Source organism: Macrotis lagotis, chromosome 8, assembly GCF_037893015.1.
Source record: "Macrotis lagotis isolate mMagLag1 chromosome 8, bilby.v1.9.chrom.fasta, whole genome shotgun sequence".
Classification (NCBI taxonomy): Eukaryota; Metazoa; Chordata; class Mammalia; order Peramelemorphia; family Peramelidae; genus Macrotis; species Macrotis lagotis.
Genome location: NC_133665.1, coordinates 106,466,235 through 106,485,151, shown reverse-complemented (window position 1 = coordinate 106,485,151; position 18,917 = coordinate 106,466,235). Strand labels below are relative to the sequence as shown.

The following is an 18,917-nucleotide window of genomic DNA, read 5'->3' as shown; positions in this document are numbered from 1 at the left end:
TCAAACTAGTTCCTCTTGTGACTTTTCAGCTTTATGCAGGGATAGAGCCTTGAAACAATCATAGTTTTTGATAATATTAACTAATATTTGTATTGCATATTTAAAAATTTTTCTCTTCGTAGACCTTTGTAACTCCTCTATGAGGTTGTTAATGTGAGTATCATCATCTCCATCTTGTAGATGAAGACATGGAGGTTGAGATGTGAATCATTTGGCCGGAATACTCCAGCTAGTAAGGAATTGAACTGGGATCCAAACTCAGATCTTCTGTCCCCAAGGTCCTTGACCCTTTGCATTGAATTTTGATGTTTCTCAGTCTGGAGGAAAAGGAAAAACTCAGAGACAGACCTCATCTCTTGGAGAGTTCCATCTCCAACTCTTCCTTTGCTACCCTCACAGCATGGAAGCGGGCTCCATGTCACCACGTAATCTCTAGACTTACCTAGAGGGAGCAGGGTACATGGGCATTTTGTGCCAGACTTTGGAACTGAAGAAACCTAGGGTTCCAGAGATCCCCAATTCAGAACCCCAGGGGCATGGAAATAGTTAATGCCAGTAGATGAATTTGCTTCCTATGGGAGAGGATTTCCTGTAGACCTTTAGGGACCTAGGCATGCCCCACCTCCTCCACTGAGATAACAGACTGATCAGGCATGCCGACAGGAACTTCCCTAGACAGGACTTTATAAAGGCATCATGACAATGGAATGAAGAGACCATCTTTTCTTTGTCTTCTTCACCTCCTCCTTTGAGAAAGGAAAAAAAATGAGGCAGGTGATTTGGGGCAGGTGCCTCAAGTTCATAAAGGGTCAGAGAATAGCCATTTCTCTCTTGGCATAAGGAAAATCACTTGAATTTTTAAATAATTTACTGTATAAGTTTAGGAGAGGGCAGATTACTCACTGTCAAGAGGAAAGTGGAAGGAAAGTAGGGAGGGAGAAAAATATGGAACTCAAAATCACACAAACAAATGAATGTTGAAAACTATCTTTGCATGTAGTTGAAAATATAAATAAACTTGTTTTAAAAAATAAAAGAAAACAAATCAAGTACAGGATAGGAGGGTAGAATGAAACAATATTTCACATGAAAAAGATCTGGTTGTTTAATGAATGCATGCTGGGTGTAAGTCAAGAAAGTTAATATAACCTTAAGTAGCATTAATAATAATCATAGTAATAATAACAGCAATAGCTAGAATTTAGAAAGGACCTACAATGTGCCAAGAACTTTACAAATATTTCATTAGTTTTGCAATAATGCTGGGAAGTGATATTTATTATCCCCATTTTACAGGTTAGGCAACTGAGGCAAACAGAAGATGCATGACTTGCCCAAAGTCACTTAGCTAGCAAATATATGAGGTCAGATTTGAACTCAAGGTCTTCTTGACTCCAAGCCCAGTGCTCTAGTCACATTGCTACATTTGCTACCTCAATATAGAGGCAGCGGGTCTAAGGGAAGTTTTAGGGTGCCCCCATCCTCTGCCTTGGTTATAGCACATCAGTTTTAGGAAAGAATTCCAGGATAATGAGGGAAGTAAAAATTAAATCCTATGTGAATTGGTTGAAGAGCCTGTTGGAAGCCTTAGCCTAAAGAAGAGGAGGTGACCCATAGGAGGCTATGTCTCAAAGCATCAGAAAGGAAGTCATCTCTAAGCTGCTTTTGAGTCCTGCCCAAGAGGCAATGGGTAGAAGTTGTAGATAGCTCAATTTGGCTTGATCTATGGAAAACTTACTCCCCATGAGAGCTATCTCAAAGAAACATTCACCATCTTGGGATGTAGTGAACACTTTACCCCCTCAGGTCTTCAAGTCAGCTGGATGATCACTTATGAACACTACTGTAGGAAGGGGTCTTACTCAGCTCCTAACTAGACTAGATGCCTTCTGAGGTCCCTTTGTTCCCATCTCACCTCACCACCTGTGCTGTGGGACTGCAGTATATTTTTAAGATGAAGAGGTGAGTCCTAGACCCCACTAATGGATCAGCTGCTTTAGAGAATGCAGATGAGGTAATTCAGCTCGGGGCGGCTAGGTAGCACAGTGCATAGAGCACCGGCCCTGGAGTCAGGAGTACCTGAGTTCAAATCAGGCCTCAGACACTTAATGATTACCTAGTTGTGTGGTCTTGGGCAAGCCACTTAACCCCATTTGCCTTGCAAAAACCTAAATAAAAAAACAAAAACAAAAACAAAAAAAGAACTATGGGGAAAGGAGAAAAAAACATAAGAAAGGAGGGAAAAACATAAAAGAAAATTTAAAGAAGTAAACATAGTATGCATTCAAACTGGTTTTTTCCCCCTCTGAATGTGAATGACATTGTCCATGGCACATCTCTCAGGGTTGTTCTTGATCTCTGAGTTGCTGAGAAGAGCTGCTGCATCCATCATAGTTGTTCATCTCACAATGTTGTTAATGTGTATGATGTTCTCTTGGTTCTGTTCACTGTCCTCAGCATCAGTGCAGATAGAGAATTAACAATGAATGTTAAGAAATGTATGTAATGCTGTTCAGAGTCACCTCTCAGTTATCCACAGTGATGAAAGAATAACTATATGGATAATGCCAAAGTGTGAGTCATCAAAGTTATATCTGAGAATCATGGAATAGTAGAACTTAGAGATCATTGGGTTCAACCCTCTCATTTTACAATTGAGGAACCTGAGGCCTCTCCAAGGGCATATAGTTAGTAAATAGTAGAGTTGGAACTCAAGCCTAGATCATAGGACTCCAGATCTAGTGTTCTTTCCATTTTATGACAGTACCTCTACAAAAGTAATTTCTGATTGGCACCTTAGATAACACCTAGTGTTAGTTTGATTACAGGGGTTTTTTTTTGGGGGGGGCAAAGCAAAACTATTCTTTTTTGGCTGTTATCCCCTGAGATTCTGAAAGCCTAGACTGATTAATAAAGGAGTGAAAAGCTACACAGAAACAAGTGTCAGATGAGGGCACTAATCCCATAGTTGTGGTTAAGCCACAATATAGATAACGAAGAGTTGACTGAATGAGGATGTGTACCCCTCCTAAGAGTTTGGCTTTTTGATTGACAGGGGCTGGCCAGGAAGGTGCCATGTTTGTCCATGCTCGTTCTTATGAAGACTTGACAGAGTCTGAGGATGGGGAAGTCTCAGGGGGCAGTCCTGAGGAAGGAACCAATGCTCAGCCTCGGGCCACGGCAACAGACATGCGGCAGATCAGCAAAGACTTCAGTGAACTGAGCACACAGCTGACAGGGGTGGCCCGGGATTTGGAAGAGGAAATGCGTCCAGAGTCTGAGGATTGTCTTGATCCTTCAGGACCTGGGGAACGAAGGGCCTCAGAACCCCCAAGGGAGGGAGAAGCCGGGGAGGGGGATGAGGAGGATGCAATTGAAACATGGCGGCTACACCAGAAGCACATCTTTGTGCTAAGTGAGGCAGGGAAACCTGTTTACTCCCGTTATGGCTCTGAGGAGGCACTCTCCAGCACAATGGGCGTCATGGTGGCTTTGGTTTCCTTCCTGGAGGCTGACAAGAATGCTATTCGCTCCATCCATGCAGGTAAGGCCTGCCTAGGGAAGGGCATGAAACCATGAGTGACTGGGGAAGAGACCTATACAAGAGGGTGGAGCAGAAATGGCCTCTCCCCAATCCCCTTGGAGATCTCTGATTAACTTCCAGGAGGCTGTGATAGGAGACTTCTTCCTCTCATTTCTCCCTGGTTCCCCTCCAGACCCATTCGGTTTATATCTTGCATCAGATTAACCCTTTTTGCACAGGTCTGAGTCAGGGAAGGGGGTCTATTCTGTTGACCCCATCCGATGGGGAACATATAACTTTTGCCTTCAGGAATCCCTCTGGTTAATGGGTAGACACAACTCACCCTCTACAGGTTTCCCTAGTTTATGGGGGGGTGGAATGATTCCAATTCTTGGCATATTCTATATCTAAAGGGTAGACATGGTCACTGCTTTCAGGGAGCTCCCAGACTGAGTGGGAGACATGGAGCCTTGGGAAGTCCCTAATCTGAGGTGAGACAGTGCCTATTCCTAGTCAGCATCTGGTCTTAGGGGGAGACAACCTCTGCCCTCAGGGTGCCCTCAGCTTGCTCCCATTTCAAGGGGACACACAAATGCTTTCAGACTCATAAATAAATTGAATCAGTAATAAGGAGACATAGTATTGAGGAGTAAGGTCAGAGGGTAGGGATGGGAAAGTAGAGATTAATCAGGAAAAACTACTGAAAAGAGAAGAAGGACCATGGATTGCAAAGAGCAATGGGAAGGACATTCAAGGGAAGGGGCAAATCCTGGGCAGCCACAAAGACAGACACTAGTCACCCCCTGGCACATAGTAGGTAGAGGATAAGCCTCATAGAGGCCAGAGGCTAATGTCTAGGAAGCCAGGGATCTCTGAGAACCTTGAAAGGTTAGATTGAGAAGGCTTTTGTGCCAATATAGCAATCATTTTATTAAATATTACCTGAATGATGAGTTCTCTGCTCAGGGCTGGAGTAGATACAAAATGAAATAAGAAATTGTCTTTGCCTTCAAGTAGAACACAGTTCAGTAGAAAGATAAGACAGAAACACATCATTTTCATATACAATAGTACCTGGCAAGCATAGCAGAGGACCCAAAGAGTTCTCTGAGACCAGAAGGGTATCAGAGCTGGCTTCCCTGGAGGAGGTGGGTTTTGACTTGGGCATTAACAGGTGAATAGAAATTCAGCAGGCAAAGATGAGAAGAGGGAATTGTTTCTATCTGGAGGCTACAGTGAACCCTTGAGCAGGAGGGGAGGTCCTTTTTACCAGACTGACTTTTCTCCTTCTTGCCCCTCTGCCAGATGGCTATAAGGTGGTGTTTGTTCGCCGGAGCCCACTAGTGCTGGTAGCTGTGGCCCGCACACGCCAGTCGGAGCAGGAGATAGCCCAGGAACTGTTGTATATCTATTACCAGATTCTTAGTCTGCTCACCTGGACCCAGCTCAATCACATCTTCCAGCAGAAGCAGAACTACGACCTGCGACGTCTGCTCTCAGGTTCTGAGCGCATCACTGACAACCTGCTCCAGCTCATGGCCCGTGACCCCAGTTTCCTGATGGGGGCTGCCCGCTGCCTGCCTCTGGCAGCAAGCGTGCGGGATGCTGTCAGCACCAGCTTGCAGCAGGCCCGCACTAAGAGCCTCGTCTTTTCAATCTTGCTATCCCGGAACCAGCTGGTGTCTCTAGTAAGGAAGAAGGACCAGTTCCTTCACCCCATCGACCTTCATCTTCTTTTTAACCTCATCAGCTCTTCATCCTCCTTTCGAGAAGGAGAGGCCTGGACACCCATCTGCCTCCCCAAATTCAATTCAGGGGGCTTCTTCCATGTGCACATCTCCTATCTGGAGCCAGACACAGACTTGTGCCTGCTCCTGGTCTCCACTGACCGAGAGGACTTCTTCACAGTCTCAGACTGCCGTCGCCGTTTCCAGGAGCGGTTGAAAAAGCGTGGGGCCCATCACATGCTGAGGGAGGCACTCCGCACCCCCTTCTACAGCGTGGCCCAAGTGGGCATCCCAGACCTTCGGCATTTCATCTACAAGTCCAAAAGCTCAGGGCTCTTCACCAGGTGAGACATCCTCCTCCCAATAAGATATTGCCAAGCCACTGAAGGTATGGTGTGGATGGACTTGGCCACAGACTAAACTTCTACTTTGTGATTACCAATGGGATGGGGTATTCACTGAAGTCTGAGATTGGGGGAAAAGGGACAAGGGAAGGCAGGATGAGGTGAATAAGAAACCAAAGCAGACAGGCCTGTTACTAACTAAAGCTGAGACAGGATTGAGTTACAGGGCAGAACTTCCCGATTCCCCTATTCAGGGTTACTGCAAGGTGTGCCTCCTGGGGAAATAATGACAATGTACATTTCTATGTCACTTTAAGGTTTACAAAACCTTAAAAAAAGGTCATAAGAGGCATATTATATATTATTATTCCCATTTTGAAAATTGAATGAAAAGTCACAGGAGAGACAAATATAAATAGAAAATTGAAACACAGGAGAGACAATACTCATGGGAGGGTTTAGTCCTAGGGAAAACGGTAAATAAAGCACAGGGGTCCTCAAGGTACAACTGCAGTCCATTCAGTGATGTATAGGCTTACAGAGAGTAAAGACCCAGACTGTTTAAGTGATACATCCAGTGTCACAGAACTAAAAAATATCAGAACTAGGTTTTAAACAGGGCCTCCAGACTCCAAATTGGGTGGGAATTCTACCATACTAGGTATAGGTCGCTTTTCTTACACTTTTGGCATGTCCCACAATGGGAGGGACCCTGAAGGCTTTGGGATTACAGAGACTGGGGTGTGACTCTATGTGTTTTTTCTCTCTGAGCAACTTTGACTACAAAATGGCATCAACAAGCCTTGTCCTGTCCAACTTACATTTGGGCAGCAAAAACTTTCCACATCTTTCAGGTGTACTAGAAATGACAAATGACTTATTGCTGAAGGGGAGAGTACTACTCACCATGGAGGGATGCCCTGGGTCCTCCCTTCATTACTTCCCCTCCACAGCCCCAACATTCATACATATAAGAGTAGACTTAAACACACTTTTCTGTCAGAGTTATATATACTATCAGAACTTTAATCTAAGGAAGGGCCTTCCACCCTGGGAGACCCAAGAATACCCACTATCCCCAACCTTTAAATTAGTAGGAATAAGGAAAAGACCAAATAGCAAAAACAATGAGTAGGGAAAAGAGGAAAGGGGATTGGGGAGTGGTCACCACCAAGGCAACTCTTCATAGAAGTATGGGATTTATTATTAGCATTAATCACATTTATATAGTGTTTAACAATCTTCAAATCTCTTTATATAATCTCATTTTATTCCCCTCTGCAACCCTAAGAAGAATGTTATTACTAGCACCATTTTACAAATGTAGAAATTGAGGCCAAGAGAAATTAAGTAACTTTAACCTCTGATTTAAGCTTCCTAGTAATCTTCATAAATCTGTTTTACATAGCACTCTGCCTAGCCAGACAGGTACTAGGTAAGTGTTTGTGAAAATGAGGAAGGCCATAAGACTTAGAGCTGGAAGAGACAACCTTAGGGGCCAGCTTGTCCAAATCCCTCTTTTTGATAGGAGGAACCTGAGGTCCAGCTTTCTCTAAAGATACATAGGCAATAAGGATCTGAAAGACCCTTGACCACCCGAGACTGAATAGTTATAACCTCACCTTTAGGTAGGTCTCATCTTACAGGGTAGTCATGCTTAAAGGAGATAATGTAAATGAACCAATTTGTAAATCTTAAAGTGATATATAAAAATGAGAGATATGGTGCTGACAATGATCTCTTCTTTTGGGAAGTTTGGACAGAGATGACAGACACAGACAGAGTACCTCCCATTTCTTCAGAACTTAAAATTTCTTATTTTATTTATTTTTTAAATTTTATTTTATGTATTTAAGGCAATGGGGTTAAGTGATTTGCCCAAGGTCACACAGGAGATTATTAAGTGTCCAAGGTCATATTTGAACTCAGGTCCTCCTGACTCCAGGGCTGGTGCTTTATTCACTGCCACCTGGCTGCCCCAACAAAGACTTTTTCTTACAATCTTGTGAGGTAGGCGGTGCAAGGATGATTATTGCCATTTTAGAGATGAGGAAACAGTCTCAGAGAGAGGGAGAGATTTAAGGTCCTACAGTGAGTAAAACATCAGAGGTAGAGTTTGAATTCAGGACTTTTGACTTCAGATCTGGTATGTGCCTTTCATTTACAACACTCATGCACTTATACACTCAAACACACACTTTTCCTTGTAGCTTTGGGTGAGTCACCTAAACTCTCTGTGCCTTGGTTTCCACATCCATAAAATGAGGGGGTTGGGCTGGATGTGTTTTGTCCCGTCTAGCTCTGGATCCATGATCCTACAAGTCTCATCTTGTTTCCCCTCCTGTCCACTTCCTCCCTAGCCCAGAGATTGAGGATCCATATGCAAGTGAGGAGGAGCAGGAGCGACTGTTGGGCCTTTACCAGTACCTGCACAGCCGTGCCCACAATGCCTCCCACCCTCTCAAAACCATCTACTACACAGGACCCAATGAGAACCTTCTGGCTTTGGTAAGGGGTAGAGGGTAGGATGTCCCTTCTCTCCCACTGCCTGGAATTCATTTGGCATGACCATCATTCTGGAGAGATTGGGTTGCTAAGGTTCAAGCCCTCTAGGCTGAGCTGTATGTAAAGAGTGATTCTAACTTTCCAGAGACTAATCAGTGATTGGAGCAGAGGGAGAATGGGAGGTAGCTCTTGGGCAGCCTGGCTTCCTCAGGAGTTTGACTCTCTTCCCCATCCCTAATGACCCAGGAACAGCTTCCCTCTCTTTCTTAGAGTGGAGTTTCTTCCCTTGGGGGTTTCCAGAGGTTTGACTGATCCTTCCTTCTTTTAGGTCACAGGAGCTTTTGAGTTGTATATGTGTTACAGTCCCTTGGGTACCAAGGCGTCTGCTATTAGTGCTGTGCACAAGCTGATGCGGTGGATCCGAAAGGAGGAGGACCGGCTCTTCATCCTCACTCCTCTGACATACTAACAGACACTGGGGACAGCCAGGACCCCCACATCCCATGGAGGGACCAGCCTGGCAAAGAGTGCTGAGGGAAACCAGGAGGATTGGGGGCAATACCTGGGTTTTATGTTTGCATTAAAAAATGGAAGTCTAAAGTCATCACTGTCTGCTCCCTGCACCCATGGGGGTCTTCCTGCGTCAGCTTCCCTCCTGTAGCCTGCCTCGACTTCCCAGCACCATACATTTCTGTGTTCTGTAGCTACTGTGTACATATCTACCCATACATATCTGCTCACATCAGCCCACACTCCTCCCTTGAGCACACCCACACACTAAACCCTGACCTGCATTGCTTCCTCAGACACATATCTGATAGCCCTTGAACCCACATTGCCAGCCCTTTCCTCCACCCCCACCAATACCCATCCCACCTACATTAAGTAGCTATTCAATTATTAAGCAATTACTACATTCAAGGGATACATAGTAGTATTTCTCTAGGTCTGTATCTTCTTATGGTCTACACCACTATCTGCAAACCAGCCAGTCAGCCATCCTGCCCCAGTCTACTTTTTTTTTTAGGGTTTTTTTTTTGTTGGCAAAGCAATAGGGTTAAGTGGCTTGCTCATGGACACACAGCTAGATAATTATTAAGTATCTGAGGTTGGTTTTGAACTCAGGTCCTCCCAACTCCAAGGCTGGTGCTCTATCCACTGCACCACCAAGCCGCCCCTCCCAGCCTACTTTTGTGAGGACCCTGAGCTAAGATTGATTCTTACTTTTAAAAAAATGTTTATTTTATATTAAAAAATGTAAAAAATGTTCTTCACTAGCAGGTAAAACTCTGGTCTCAACTGTTAATCTATGTGCACATGAATATTATGTCAATGATGGCTTTCCTTTCTCTAGTTCTTTGAGTTTTACAGGATGCTTTCCCCACAACAGCCCTAGAGGTTAATGGTCTCATAGGTCCAGGGACTTTATAAGGATGGAAGCTGAAGATCAGACAGATTTGGTGTCTACAAAGGTCCTGTAATTTATAAATATGAGAAGCCCCCAATACCACATCAAGAGCTTTAAACTGTACTAAGACTTTTGGGACTGTGTGTGTGTGTGTCTGGAATGTTCTAAGTCATGGCAGTTTTCAGCTGTATATGTGTACCTACACATATACATGTATATACACATGTACTGGATATCTATAAACAGTACATTTTCCAGCACCTGAAAACACCTGCTCATGTGCCCAAACAAACTGCAACACAAACAGTTTTTCCATCCCTCTCCCTTAGGAATCTATTGCTTTCTTCATGGAGAAAGGAGCTCTGTATATTCCTTCTCTCCTCCTGAAGTAGGAGAGAACCCTCAGGCTCAGCCCTGAGGGACCTGGAAATTTTGAAATGATTTTTTTACTGAAAGTTCAAGAAAAATCTTTGTATTTTTAAACGAGCTTCCTCACCCAGGCCTAACCCCTCTCCTCACTTCCCATCTTATGCTTGCATATATGTGAGCTGCCAATATAGATCATAGCATGGCCAAACTCATTCCTGCTCTTGACCTGGCTGGCTCACTGTGCCATCATTCTCCCTTAGTTTCCAGTCAACCAGGCCTGAATGGATCCCTCCTTCCCAATAAGATTGAGCTAATACTGGAAGGGAAGGGAGAGAATAAGCATTTATATTATGCCTACTCTGGGCCAGACATTGTGCAAAGTGAGTTAGCCTCACAACTTAAAGGTAAGTGCTGTTATCCCTGTTTTACGTTGAGGAAACTGAAGCCAACTGAGATTAAGTAACTTTCCCAGGGTAGTACAACTAGTAAATGTCTGAGGATAGATTTTAACTCAGATCTTCCTGACTTTAGGCTTTTCCAATGATCTCTCCCTCTGGCAGGCAGGGTTATATCACTTTCTTAGTGGATACTGTGTCTCTCAAAATGTAGCCCAAGATTACATTAGTTATCTTTTTTCGTTGCTTTTTCCAATGAATTTCTAACAAGCAGCAAGCATTTATGAAGTCCCTGGGATCCTATGATGATAGGTTTAAATCTAGAAGTGACCCCAGAATCCCCCAGTGCCATTACATATGAGCAAGTATAGGCCTACTATGTGTCAGTTTCTATGATAGGCTTTAGGGATCCACAAACAGTCTCTGTTCACAAGGAGCTTAGATTCTATTTGAGGAAACAAATTGTTGGCCAAACTTAGCTCAGCTTGTGAAACTTGCAAAGTTGATTTTTTGAACCCAAATACTGTGTCTTTGCAGCTTCGGCTATATTGACATTTATTCATCCTTCTCTCATCCTTCCTGGGATGATTTCCCTTCAACATTTTAGGTGCATGTGAGGCTAGGACCAGGTTTTCTCTCTTTCAAAAACTCCAGTGGGGGATTGGTCATTTTCCATCAAGGTTTCCTTCATTTGTACCCCAGCAACTAGTTCCTCCCCATTAGTAAAAATAAGGGAAGGGAATTTCCTTTCCTACTTTTTCCATTTTTGAAGAATGGGCTTATCACCAAGGCAAGTCAAGAAGTTATTAGCCACTTTGCTTTTCTCAGAGAAAAAGAGGGAGAGTGAGATAGAAGGGAAGAGAGAAAGAGAAAAGGAAAGGGAGGGAGGCAGAGAAGTAGGGAGAGTGAGAGGGAAAGAGAAGAGAGGGAGGGAGGAAAACAAAGTTTCAGTAGAGGACTAGATAATTAATATCCCTTCTCATTACTACATGAAGCCTCTGTATCAGGCTTGTGATCTTTTCTCAAACTCCTCTATTTCCTCTTTTATTTTTAAAGGTGGTCTATAGTATTCTCAGACACAAAATCATCTCTGGTTCTTCTTCCTTTGACCTTTGATCAGGTACCATCATCTTTCCTCTCTTGTTATTGTACTTATTCCATTAGACCCCAGAAAGTAGAACTAGACCTAATAGGTTAAAGCTACAAGGAACCACACTTTAGAGGAATAGAATGAAGAATTTCCTAATAGTTAAAGCTGTACAACATGGAATGGGCTACCTTGAGAGAGAAGTCACTTATCAATAGGTTCCAAAATCAAAAACAATCTCAAAATTGCAAAGATTTTTAAAAATTAGTTTGTTCCAGGTCTTATCTGAAGTATCACATCCTCAACCAATTGTCATCAAGCCTCTGTTTGAAGACTTCTAGTACAGGGGAAACTTACTGCCTTTTGAAGAGGTTCGTTGCAGTAGAAGTCATCTCTTATTGTAAAGAGGATTTTCCCCTTTCTAGAAATGTAGAGGGACTTCCTGTTCTGGACAGGAAGTTGAATGGATAAGAAGACCTGGAAAATCTTTCCCCTCTCTGAGATCATCAAATGCTTTTTATCTCCTGCTTATGGACCTCCTATAATGGAGACTCACTTACCTGCCCTCACACCAAGGCAACCCATCCTATTTTAGGATGGTCCTAGCCATTTATTACATAGAGAGGATATCTGCCTCTCTAAGACCTTCTTTCATCACTCCTAGTTCTATCTTCTTTGACCAGCAAGGATAAAAAGTCTTCAATGGTTCATAGGTATGTCTTCAAGATACTTGAAGACAGCTATTGCATGTCTTTAAGTTTTCTCCAGATTAAATATCTCTACTTTCTTCAAATGGTCATTATCATGTGATCTTGAGTCTCTTCTTCATTCTGATTGTCCTTTACTGGATAAATTCTAATCTGTCAATTATCCTTCCTAAAATGTGGTGTCCAGAACTGAATACAATGCCATAGAAATGGTCCCATCAGGGCAGAGAATGTAGGATTAGCATATCTCCCTCATTTTGGAAACTATGCTTCTCTCATAAGAAGTTACATTCAACTATCTTTTGGCTGTTATGCCATCTTGTTGTGTGTATAGCCCATTAAAATCCTCAGTTCTTTTTCATGAACCAGAAAAGCTTCCTTTTGCCACATACCTTAAAGATGATTTCTCAATTAACTAGACAAAAAAAGAATTGAAAAGACCCCCATGGCCTAATGAGGTAAGAAATTAGCCTAAGGCTCTCAAACATGAGTGCATAGGGCTCTCAGACCCCTAGTTGATATTCAGTCATGTCCAACTCTTCATAACTGCATTGGGATTTTCCTGACAAAAATACAGGAATGGTTTGCCATTTCCTTGTCATTTTACAGATGAGGAAACTGAAACAAATAGGAGTAAGTAACTTGCCCAGGGTTACACAGCTAGCTACACCTAAGGCCAGACTTGAACTTGATTTCAGACTCACTGACTCTTCAATACACTTAAAATTTATTGAGGACTTACTAAAATGCTTTTGTTATATTTGTTAAGTTATATCTATCCAGGCAGCTAGGTAGCACAGTGCAGAAAGTACCAGGCCAGTAGTCAAGAAGACCTCAGTTTAAATGTGACTTCAAACACTAGCTAGGTGACCCTGAGCAAATCGCTTAACCTTGTTGGCCAAATGATCTGGAGAAGGAAATGTCAAATCACTACAGTATCTTTGCCAAGAAAATCCAAAATGGGGTCATGAAGAGTTGGACATGATTGAAAATGACAGAACCACCAAAATATCTATCAATATTTAGAAATTAAAATTCTTAGCTGCATTATAAAAATAGATTTGACTGGACAGATTTCTCAAAATGACCATACTTTGAGAATCTAAGAAGGTGGAATAGAGGAAGGGCCCTTGGAAACAGGCTGATAACCAAATCTCATGATGTGATTAGAGAGCCAACCATAGAAATTTATTCATCAACTTTGCCACACTGCCTGAGGGTAATCCAGTGGTGTATGATTCCTTTATATTGATGAACTGGGACTGAGAATTTTAATAATAATTTTAATGGAAGGAAGACCTAGTTGGGGCATCCAGAGCAAAAAAAGGAGGTGAGAAGAAAAAGGAAAGGCTGTGAGATGAGTTCTTTTTTGCAATGGTCAAGAATAGCCACAAGAGGGAAGCAGAGGCTAGACTGCTCCACAGGGTTTCTGGATATTTGGGGACTCTAGGAGCCGCAGAATATTTGTTCATCTGAATTGGGAAGGAGTTCCAAGGTCACCTAATTTAATCTGTACCCTCTCTACCCAACCAAACCAGTTTTCTTCACAATTTAACCTCTGTCCTCATCCTGAGTTGACCTCCATCTGTCATCCCTAGTTTCTTCCTTCTCCACATAGCTCCCAAATTGATATTCCTCAAACACAAATCTGTCTTACTCCTGCTCAAGAAATCTCAGTGGCTCCCTATTGCCTCTAAGAGAAAATTCAAAGTCTTCTATTGATACAGTGCCTTTCTCCTTTAATCATAACCGGACATTTCTTTTGCTGGCTATTGCAGGAATATGTCACTCCTTATCCTCCTCACCCCTTAAAAATCCATAGTTTCCTTCAAATCTGAATTCAACTGTCACTTTCCATACAGGATCTTTCCTGAATCTCCCTACTTGCAAATGTCCTCTCTCCATTCCCTCCACTAATTACTACATTTGGGTTTTTTTTAGATAATTAGTCTTGTCTTATATTTATGTATGTGCTGATTCTTCCCAGTTCAATGTAAGGTCCTTGAAGGCAGGTGATGGTTTTTGTCTTTGTATCAAGACAAATGTATCTTTGTATCTTTGTGTCTAGGACTCAGAAGACATTTAAAAATGTTGAATGAATGAATCTAGTCTTTCTTTGAAGATTTTTGAGTGATGGGAACCCATTGCTTCTAGGGAGAGCCCATTCCACTTTTAGCTAACTAGCTTCCCCCATAGTCCCAAATCTGCCTTGGCAACTTCTATCGGCTGATCCAAGTGGTGACTGTTGGTGGCAAACAGAACAAGACTAATCCCTGTTCTAACAAGAACGTGTAGCCCTTCCAACATGTAGAATCCTCGATTCAGAGCTAGAAAGACTCTTCAAGGTCATCCACCAACTCATTCTTTTTACAGATGGGAAAATCAAGGCCTTGAAAGGGTAAGTGATCTCTACTAAGTCCCACAGGGTGAAAGTGGCAGAGCCAGGATTAGGACTCATTTTCCCTGAGTCTATATCCCATGCTTTTTTAAAAAAAGATTCTATTTATTTATTATTTATTTTATTTATTTATTAATTTTCCCCCTAATCTTGCTTCCCTTCTCCCACCCCCCACAGAAGGCAGTTTGCTAGTCTTTACATTGTTTCCATTGTATGCATTAATCTAAGTTGAATGTGATGAGAGAGAAATCATAATCTTAAGGAAGAAACATAAAGTATATTCCATACTTTTTCTACTTCACCAGGAAGCCCTGGTTTGAAGTCAGCTCATCTATTCTCCTGCCAAAGAATTCACTCACTGTTTTGATGCATCCTCCTATGACATGGACTCATAGACCTTTGCCATCCTGATTGCCCTCTTCTGGATGCTTTTCAATATGCTTCCTAAAATTTGGTACAATACTCCAGTTGTGGTTTGACTACAATGAAGTAATAATAGCTAATGTTTATAAAACATTCATTATATGCCAGACACTTTATAATTATTATCTCATTTGATCCTTACAACAACCCTGGGAGGAAAATGCTATTTTTATTCTCATTTTACAGATGAAGAAACAGAGACAAAAAGATTAAAGTGACTTTCCCAAGGTCTAACAGCTAGTAAGTATTAGAAACACTTGACCCCAGGTCTTCTTGACTGTAGGTCCAGCTGTACTTTACCTACTACACCCATCATACCACTGTAGATCAAATTCACTTTTTAAAATTCAGTTCAAGAATTTTTATTATTGTGTCTACTATGTGCAAAGCATTGTACTGTGTTCAAAAAAACAAACAAAAAACAATCTCTGCCATTAAGGAACTCTCTTTTTAAAATTTCAATTCATTATTTATTTTTAACATTTTTTTTAGGTTTTTGCAAGGCATTGGGTTTAAGTGACTTTCCCAAGGCCACACAGCTAGGTAATTATTAAGTGTCTGAGGTAGGATTTGAACTCAGGTCCTCTTGACTCCAGGGCTGGTGCTCTATTCACTGCGCCACCTAGCTGCCCCCATTCTTTTCTTTTTAAATTTTGAATTCCAAATTCTCTCCCTTTCTCCCACACCCTCCTACATCCACTGAGAAGGAAAACAATATGATACCAATTATAAATGTGAAATCATGCCAAACATATGTCCATATTAGCCATATTTTTTAAAAAAGCAAAAAAAAGAAAATTATATTTCAGTTTGCACTCAGAATTCATCTGTTCTTTCTCTAGAGGAGGAGAGCATTTTTTCATCATGAGTCCTTTGGAATTGTTTTGGATCATTGTATTGTTCAGAGTAGCCAAGCATATCTACAACATTGTTGTTATTGTACCCAATGATCTCCCAGTTCTTCTCACTTCCCTTTGCATCAGTTCATATAGTTGTTATCATGTCTGAAAGCACCTCCCTCATAATTTATCAGTTAAATAGTACTCCATCACAATCATATGCCACAACTTGTTCATCCATTCTACAATTGATAAGAATCCTACCAGTTTCAATTCTCAAAAAGAATTGGAAAAGAACTGTTATATATATTTTCGCACATATATATTCAAAAGTAGTATTACTAGGTCAAAGAGTACAAAAAGAGTACGTTTTTTTTAATAGCCCTCTGGGTGTAGTTTCAAATTGTTCTCCAGAATGAATGGATCAGTTAACAACTCCGCTAGTAGTTCATTAGTATATCTAATTTTTCCCTCTTCCCCTCTAGCATTTGTCATTTCTGATAGGTGTGAAGTGGTACTTCAGAGTTGTTTTAATGTACATTTCTCTAATCCAAAGATGGGGAACCTTTTTTCTGTCAAGGATTGTTTGGATGTTTATAACACCATATTTGGTCATATATTTAATTAATTAACCCCTAAAAAGCTCCTGGATTTATTGAATTTCCAGTCCCACTCCCCTAAACTCTCCCCCCCCCTCAGCCTTGACATTCCTCACCTCTGTTCTAATCAAAGTGATTTAAAGCATTTTTTTTCATATGACTATAGATAGTTTTTATTTCTTCTGAAAATTACCTGTTTATATCTTTTATCTATTTGTCAATTGGGGAATGGTTCTTGTTTTTATGAATTTGTTTTATGAATCAGAGAAGCTTGTACAATTTTTTGATTTCACTTCATTGTCTATGATTCCTTTTAATAAAAGATAGTTCTTTGCATTATCTCTTTTAATTGGGTCTTCTTTTGCATTTGCTTTGTCTGAGATGATCAATACCTCTGCCTTTTTTAACTTCAGGTGAAATATAGCTTCTTTATTTTAGCTATGTGTGTGTCTTTTTGTTTCAGGAACATTTCTTGTAAACATATTGTTGGGATTCTGGTTTCTAATCCATTCTGCTGTCAGCTCCCATTTTATGAGTGAGCTCATCACATTCACATTCACATTCACAGTGATTACTAACCATCTCATTTTCTTCTGTTTTCTTCCTCTCTCTTTTTATCCTGTCTCTTCTCAAAAGTCTATTTTATTTCTAAACTTTACCTCCCTTAATCTGTCCTCCCTTTTATCACCACCCTCACCCCATCCTCTTCACCTCTAATTCCCCCATTGGGGAAATTATATATTCTCCTCTCTTTGAACCAATTCTGATAAGAGTGAGAGTCAAGCATTGCTCATCACCCCCAGGTCTCTACTTTGTCCTTCATTGTAAAAGGTTTTCCTTGCAAGTCTCTTTTAAGTGAGAAAATTTTCCCTATTCTACTTCTCCCTTCCCCCTTCTCCTAATGCATCCTTTCTCATCCCTTCATTTTTTTGGAGATTATTCTTTTTTATGTCTTTTGCTTTATTTTATTTTTTTGCAAGTGAATTTTAATTTATTATTACTATTATTACAATAATTTTGTTATAAAACTAAACATAACCCCCCCCCCCCAAGAAGATGAGAAACCTCAAGAATAGTGAGAGAGAAAAAAAAAATGTACTTCAGTCTATGTTCACATTCCAATGGCTCTGTCTCTGGGGTAAGTTGCTTTCTTTAATCATAAGTCCGCCAGAGAAGTTGTTTCAATATTTTTCCCACAACTGTTATTACTAACTGTACCTCCACTCTATTCCTCCCCACTCTCATTTATTCTATTCTCTCTCTCTCTCTCTCTCTCTCTCTCTCTCTCTCTCTCTCTCTCTCCCTCCTTTTATCCTGACCCTGCCCAAAAGTGTGTTGTATCTGAGTACCCTCTCCCTTATTCTTCCCCCTCTTCTATCACCTATTCCCTGCTTCCCTCCCACTTTTCCCCCTTATCCCATCCCTTTCTTCTCATTTTTCCTCTAGGGTAAGATAGATTTCCTCACCCTATTAAGTGTGTATGTTATTTCCTCTCTGATTCATTTCTGATGAGAATGAAGGTTCACTGATTCCCCCTAGCCTTCTCCCTTTCCACTCCATTGAAAAAGCTTTTTCTTGACTCTTATGTGAAATTTCTTAGCTTCTTCTTCTTCTTTTGGAGATCATTCTAGCATAAATCCACTCATATTCATGCCCTTTGTTTATGTAAACTCCTTTTAACTGCCCTTATATGGTTCTTAGGAGTTATTTGTGTCATCTTCCCATTAGGAATGTAAACAGTTAAACTTTATTGAGTCCAATTATGATTACTATTTCATGTTGACCTTTCTGTTTCTCTTGAATCTTCTGTTTGAATGTCAAAGTTTCTATTCAGCTCTGGTCTGTTCATTAGGAATGCTTGAAAATCTTCTGTTTCATTAAATATCTATTTTGCCCCTGAAGGATTACTCAGTTTTGTTAGGTAGGTGATTCTTAGTTGTAATCCTACTTCCTTTGTTTTCTGGAATATCATATTCCATACCCTTTGCTTCTTTAATGTGGAAGTTACTAAATCTTGTATGATTCTGATCAATATTTTAATTTTTTTCCTGGATGTTTGAAGTATTTTCTCTTTGACTGGAAACTCTGGAATTTGACTATAATTTTCATTTTGAGATCTCTTCCAGGAGATAACTAGTATATTCTTTCCTTTTCTATATTATCTTCTGGATGTAAGATAAACAGCAGGGCAGTTTTTCATGTTAAGTTTCACAAGGCAATGGAATTAAGTGACTTGCTCAAGGTCATAGCTTTGTAATTATTAAGTGTCTGAGGTTGAATTTGAACTCAGGTCCTCCTGACTCAGGGCCAGTGTTTTATCCACTGTGCCACCTAGCTGGCCAGATAATTTCTTGAATTATGATATCTAGGATTTTTCTTTGATCATGACTTTCAGATAGTTTAATAATTCTTAAATTATCTCTCCTCAATACATTTTCCAGGTTAGTTGTTTTCCCAATGAGATAATTCATATTTCTACAATTTTTTCATTCTTTTCATTTTATTTATTACTTCTTCATGTGTCGTGGAATCATTAGCTACCCCTTGGTCAATTCTAATTTTTAAGGAATGATTTTCTTCAGTGAGATTTTGT

General features: G+C 40.9%; 1 protein-coding gene across 3 annotated transcripts in view; it reads left to right on the top strand.

Moving 5' to 3' along the window:
- MON1A (MON1 homolog A, secretory trafficking associated) overlaps nucleotides 1-8,703 on the top strand; it is a 31,166-nt gene extending 22,463 nt beyond the window's left edge. For all 3 annotated transcript variants that reach the window (XM_074197997.1, XM_074197998.1, XM_074197996.1), the window contains exons 3-6: nucleotides 3,056-3,544; nucleotides 4,829-5,594; nucleotides 7,955-8,102; nucleotides 8,428-8,703. In XM_074197997.1, coding sequence (XP_074054098.1) covers nucleotides 3,056-3,544; nucleotides 4,829-5,594; nucleotides 7,955-8,102; nucleotides 8,428-8,568 — 1,544 coding nt within the window. In that variant the 3' untranslated portion in view covers nucleotides 8,569-8,703. The remainder of the gene's footprint in view (nucleotides 1-3,055; nucleotides 3,545-4,828; nucleotides 5,595-7,954; nucleotides 8,103-8,427) is intronic.
- Nucleotides 8,704-18,917: the final 10,214 nt, after the last annotated feature.